The sequence below is a fragment of the Oculina patagonica genome, unplaced genomic scaffold (genome assembly GCF_052425735.1).
Source record: "Oculina patagonica isolate OP01 unplaced genomic scaffold, crgOcupat unplaced1183, whole genome shotgun sequence".
In the NCBI taxonomy this organism is placed as follows: Eukaryota; Metazoa; Cnidaria; class Anthozoa; order Scleractinia; family Oculinidae; genus Oculina; species Oculina patagonica.
This window is the reverse complement of record NW_027557175.1, coordinates 1-6,402: the sequence shown is the minus strand read 5'-3', so window position 1 is coordinate 6,402 and position 6,402 is coordinate 1. Positions and strand designations below refer to the sequence as shown.

At 39.5% G+C, this 6,402-nt stretch overlaps 1 protein-coding gene across 1 annotated transcript; it reads right to left on the bottom strand.

Moving 5' to 3' along the window:
• Positions 1–1,243: 1,243 nt before the first annotated feature.
• On the bottom strand, positions 1,244–3,746 carry LOC144639679 (H/ACA ribonucleoprotein complex subunit 2-like protein). The gene is made up of 2 exons (XM_078498959.1): positions 3,546–3,746; positions 1,244–1,347 (listed from the first exon to the last, which is right to left on the bottom strand). The coding sequence occupies exons 1-2, from the start codon at positions 3,727–3,729 to the stop codon at positions 1,274–1,276; spliced, it is 258 nt and encodes an 85-aa protein (XP_078355085.1). The 5' UTR covers positions 3,730–3,746; the 3' UTR covers positions 1,244–1,273.
• Between the last annotated feature and the right edge of the window lie 2,656 nt (positions 3,747–6,402).

Here is a 6,402-nt window from a genome sequence, read left to right as displayed (position 1 = left end):
AGACTGTCCACAGCCCTCTATTTTTTCGTGTTTTTTCGATCGATGAGCGCGTGGTGAGAACGGCGAGAGAACTGGATGCCAGCGCAAAACGGAAGAAGCAAGGGGGTGGGGGGCGGGGAGCTTAAAAAATAGAGGGGCTGTAGACATCTTTGGAAATATTGAATTTCCCGTTTCTCCAGAAACGGAAAATTCCCATTGGTTGAAAGGCGGCAAAAGTGTCATCACCTTAACAACGGCCGATCATGATTGCTTGCAGGCGGCGTCTTGCGGTTGCTCGAGTTGTCATCACTATTGACATGCTGTGATTTGCGATGGATCGATTATTGGAATGCTCGTTGGAGAAATTTCCAAACGTTTCTTTGTTCAAAGGACGTAGTTGGAATTTTACCGACTGTGCTACGGGCGAAACAAATGCTAGAAGATGGGAATGTTGTTGTTCTTGTTGTGTCGCCGTTTAAAGAATAATGAATGATCAAATTGAATCACTTGGCCGGCATAACTTTTGCCGAATCACTTGGCCGGCATAACTTTTGCCTCGCCGAAGACGTGTGAGGCGAACGTGACATTCTTTTGAATCGCTGGTCACGATCAACTTGCCTTGTAGAAGATTCAACGCCATCTATCGATCGCGCTAGAGATTTCTTTATTAATTCAACATTGCTTGGTGCACTTCTAGCTTTAGATGCACAAGATGAACATACTATACTAGAACGAAATTCGTCTTCTTGCACTGCAATTCCCAAATCGACCACGACGTCTGCCAACTTTCGCCGTAAAACACCTTCGCGTTTTGGCTCGACAAATAAATTTTCCGTAGAGATGTACGATGTTTTGCCGAATTAAGTTTCCCAAGCGAATCGCGAATGAGCACCCGCATATTCTGCAAAAATGGGAGGGACCGCTTGATTTCGGCTTTCTGCCTCTTTTTGCAGGTTTTTTGGGGTTGAAGAAGTCTTCTCAGACGCAAACTCAACATCGAAATAAAAACTCACGAGTTGTTTTGTAAACTGACACTTGTAGTCAATTAATAAAGCACTTTACCGCTCAAATTTCATTGGTCCGATTTAATTGAAAGGTTAAGAGGTGCAATTGTAAATTACAAGGAGATGACAAGGGGAGGAGTCTGATACTTCCACTTTTATTCAAAGATGTCTACAGCCTCTCTATTTTTCCTTCGCTCGCTTCTCCCCGCCCCCCCCCCCCCCCCCGCGCGCGCTTCGTTTGCTTTTTTGCGTTGAAAAATCGAAAGGCTGTGGACAGTCTAATCAGGTTCTTACCCTTTTTCTCCTTTCCTCAAGGCTTTAGATACCTCTTTGACTCCTCTTCTCAAGCTCTTGGATTTAGAAGCTGTAATAAGATCAAACCACAATAATTATTATTGTTGATATTTTTTTAGCAGTCCAAATTATTATAAGTTACATGTAATCATAATTTTGTCTGCACTCAGTACCTGAAAAATAGCTTGTAACTACCGTAAAGTTCCGTGTATAAGCCGCACCTTTTTCCTCTAAATTCAAGTAAAAAATCGGGGGTGCGGCTTATCTACGGAAACATCTCTGGTTGGAGTTCTCAAAGGCCTAATTAATATTCATAAAAAACTTCTTAAGACATCATTGAATAAACATATAACAACCTGAAAACTTTGTTGTTTTTCACTACCTTTTAGTTCCTCTGCAAAGCTGTTTGCAGTGAAGCCTGCCAGTCACTTTGAATCATGTCTTTCCGCCGCGTGCGAGAAGGCACCAAGATAAACGCAAATACTCACAAGGCAAATGGCCGACCGCTTCGGTTTTTCATTGACCTTCACAGCAAATAAATCTGCTGGATTAACAAACTCTTATTCTGCATGAAGTTTTTATCCTGTTGCGGGTAGCAGTTTCCAAGAATCTTGAAATAAAAACGTGGTTTCTTTCGAAGAAAATGCCGCCATGTTTGTTTTTAATGCCCAGACTCCTCTCTACAATTCAGAGCTAATGGCTACTAAGCATTCATCATTCGCGAACGATTCGAACGAATTACAAGTGTTTCAGGAGTGTTTAGAAGTGATAATCTCGAAAAAATGATATCAAGAGAGCATCCAAGTTTAAGATATTGTGAACTCAAACTAAAAAGGAGGTATGACAAGTGAAATTTAGCTTTCGTAAGACTTAATTTATATTAAACATTGCAACAACCACCGTGTCAGTGTTTCGAAACCGTGCTTCACTGCTTGTTTGCGCTTGATTGTTTACCAATAGAACTTCACTTGAACTTTAAACTTTATGGTCTGTATATTTTTTTTTCCAAAATTTGAGCTTCCAAATCGGGGGTGCGGCTTATCTACGGGTGCGGCTTATACACGGAACTTTACGGTAAGAGTTTAAATAAAGTGCTGCATTGCATTGTATAATTTGTATCTCAAATTGTACATCATCCACCTTTGATTCCCTTAAAACAGGTTTACATGTAATCTCTCTGAAATTATGTAGAACTGATTAAAAAAAAGTTTACCACAGAGTTTCACGCATGACTTTACATGCACGTTGACCAGCGAAATACTGTAATATTATAATAGTAAATTTGTGTACAATGAATAACAAGGTGTGCTGTTTATTAACAGCTTTAACAGAAGCAGATCTGGGTGTACTGTGTACATGTCTCCTGACGTTACTTATCGAGCCAAATCGAACTCAATTGAACTTAACTGAACCCAAGCATGCGATTGGGTCCGATTGAGTTCGGTAATCGAACACAATCGAACTCTCACAAAAAAAAAATTGAGCAAGCAAATGCAATCAAACGTTTTTTCGATCGGGCTCAATTGAGTTCGATTGAGTTTTATTAGTTCGATTGACTAGGTTCAACTGCTTGGATTTAAGGCTGGGTGGTGATTGAAAAACAACAGTCGACTTTCACACTTGTATTCATCCATTATTCATTATTTTTTTTTTATTTATTCCTAGCTGCCACTAACTGACTATTCAAATATCTGAAATTTAGATTTTTCGATTGTGTTCATTTGAGTTCGCTTAGGTTAGACTAGTTAAGAAATCAAACGCAAACAAAATCTCCACACAAAAGTTTTGGTTCAACTGTGTTCGACTATCGAACTTATCGAACTCAATCGTTCGATTAAGTTCGACTGATTTCGATTGAGTTCGATTACCGAACAGTTTAATTAGCAACGTCTGGATGTCTGTAGAGGATCCAGAAACATTCTTCTTAATATCTCCGAGAAATAATGCATTGCTCTACAGGGACATTTTAAATGCCACTCAACATTCAACTTATTGCTTGACTCCTTTCAACAATATGATACGCATGTTTGTTGATTAACAGTCGCGACATTTGTTGCTCAATCAAACCTTGACTATTAAACAGTGTCACTAGACTCACTAGCAACATGTATTCAACTTTCAAAGCCTCAGAAATTAATTATCGTCCATTCTAACAGCTCCCATTCTCAACGACTAAATGCAACCTTGATGGCGAAGAGAGCGGTACTTAAATTCAAAAGAATTTGGTAACTTCGCGATCGGATCAAAGCAAGAAAAGACCACGCTTACCTTTCTTCACTGTTTTGTACAATCGTTTAGTGAGTTTTCTTCCAGCAAGCGGCTTGGCAATTGCACAAACCCTTTTAACAAGTTCCTCGTAATCTACGGTAGGCTCCTCGTTTATTGTATCGTCCTTATTCCCGTCTCCTTCGCCATTTTCGGCGTCTTTCTTTTTGTCCTTCGACCTCGCCATGTTGTTTTCCCAGTGCACGTGGGAACGAGCAAAGGTCTGGAGCGAGCTCAATGGGTCCTTTTTCAAAGTAGTCCGCTGACCGATCACTCTCGTGAGCCTTTCTTGTTTTCTTGTGCGTTTGCTGCTTACTTGTGTGTTTTTTGCCTGTACTCTTTGCTAACTCTCCTTTCTTATTTAAATTTACATTTCTGTATTTCATTTGGGAGCTATACCGTTCTTTTTACCATAATTTAACAGACAAATGTAACCAATGTGCGGAGAACTGAAAAATATGCAAATTTGATCATGTGAGGTCTTTTGCCACATTAATTTTTTTCTTGAGTGAAGGGGAAAGAATTCTACACAGGCTATTGGATTAGAACTGTATGTTTTACAGAAAAACAAACAAAACAAATCCATTGGGCTTATGACAGAGCTGGAGAAGACTTTTGAGTGTGATTTTTTTATTATTATTATTTATGTCCTTGGGGAAACCAGGTAGGGTATAGTTTGCAAACTATCAAACCAGTTGATTTTTAATTTATTTTCTTTCAGTTTATGGCAATTAATACAAGACCAAGAATGAAGTCAAGGAAGATTCGATTTAGAGGTATATTGATCAAATTTATTAGATTTTTATTATTATAATTTTTTAGGAAGAAAAATGTTGTCAAAATGACCATTGCATTTTTCTTCTGGATGGAAATGTGAGTAGTCCAGATGAGAAAATCTGGGCTGCTCATCTATCTAATAAGGTTGTAAAATTCAGGTTATCAGGATCATGAATGGAGCTGGGGGGGGGGGGGAGGGGACTCTCATATAAAAGGTACATTAGGTCTGGAGAGAGGGGACACTTTGAATATTTTTTTTGGAGGGGGTGTGCTGCTGGGACTGAAAATCCTTGCTATATCCCAAACTGAGAACTGTGTCACCATTTGCATTTTAATGGCAAACCATCTGTCAACAACGTTGCCTCTATGATTTTATTTATGTTAAGGAAAGCCTCCTTCTCTTCTGAGTTTCTATTCCTGTTCTGAACTTAATTTGTTATACCACTGATCAGTTTCCCAGCAAATGATACCCTATTCAGACCAAAACTCTCTGATTTCTATACCCTATCCTAGACTAAAATGCTTGAAAACCATATGTTTCACAGCGGCACATACCTATATAGCTAATTTATGGGAGTGGCCCAGAAAGATTGAATTAAATTAAACCCCTAAAGGGGGCCAAGCTTTTTTGACCCTCAGAAGATACCAATTTTCATGGCTGATTGGTCTAGACCACCAGCACAGTATGATGACATTTTTATATTGCTTCATGTGCAACTCCAAAGGATGGCTTATTTACACCCCTAAGCCAATTGTCAAGTGGGAGTCATTGTGAGGGGGATGAATAGGAAAATGGATCGACGGATTTTGACTATATTTTGGCCCAGATTTCGGATTCAGAGCATATTTTTAAACGGATTTTCGGATCATTCAATCGAATTTGGTCATTAAATTACAACGGATTGACGGATTCGGTTATTAAATTGTGCCGGATCGGCAGATTTGCATACCCCTATTCACCCCCCCCCCATTGTGTTGTGTTCTTGGGCAAGACAATTTACCCTCATAGTGCCTCTCTCCCCCCAGGTGTACAAATGGGTACCAGCAAACTTGATGCTGGGGTTAACCCTGCCATGGACTAGCATCCCAGGGGGAATAGAAATACCGGTACTCCTTTTCATCTTTATGCCACTGAAACCAGGATAAGCTATGACCTGATGGGCCACTAGTCTTGAACTCAGACTAAGCAAAACGACAAGCATCCCTGGGCTGTAGTCTCTCCCTAGGGCATTGAGTCAGTGGGTATTGAATTAATATGTCAGTCTGAGTCCCAAAGACTTCTCCCTTGGCTGAATCAGAAAGAGTTCTGACAGAAGCGTATGTTTATAAATTATGGGCAACCCTGGCTGATCCTGAACAGTTTTGTAGTGTTATTGTTGGGTTGAAGAAAGTAAAAAGTTGTAACAAATTAAATAATCTCTGTAGCCATAAATATGGAGAGCCTTGTATTAAATTGTAGTAAATTTTAAGACTTGCACAATCAAGTGAAATTCTATGAAGAAGCTATGTTTCTACACTTTTTTCTTTTCGTATTTATATATATAAGGCTTCAGGTGGGTTAGGGGTGTGGGGGTGGGGTGTTTTTGGAGACAGATGTAGGAGAGGTCAATGAGGAGATGGTGGATAGAAATATTTCTTTTCAGATCACAAAGCTTTAGCTACAACATTATCGCTGGAGCCTATCTGTTGTGATTGCCCATTTACCTGAAGGAAATCATGTTATTTTGTCCACCCTTGTTGTAATTAAAGCTGATTTCCAGTCCGTACTGCGCAGACTCGGGGTTTGTTTTCGTTTTTGTTTTGAATTCGTTGAAACGTTACACTTCGTTGACAGCATACATGAAGTTTTTTAGTCCGCCATTACAGTTCGCATCGTTCAAGAATTTCCGATGAGCTGAAACGTCGGTTTGAAATAGCGTCAAGGTTCTTCTACTTGTTATTATTTGTTCTGCAAGGATATCTGGCGTTAATAATGAAGAAACAGGTAAGTTTGTCACGTAATTTTTAGTTTTGCTTTGTTTGTGAGGCTCACATAAACATTGCAGCCGAGATTGCGCAGTACGGACTGTAATTCATCTTTAAC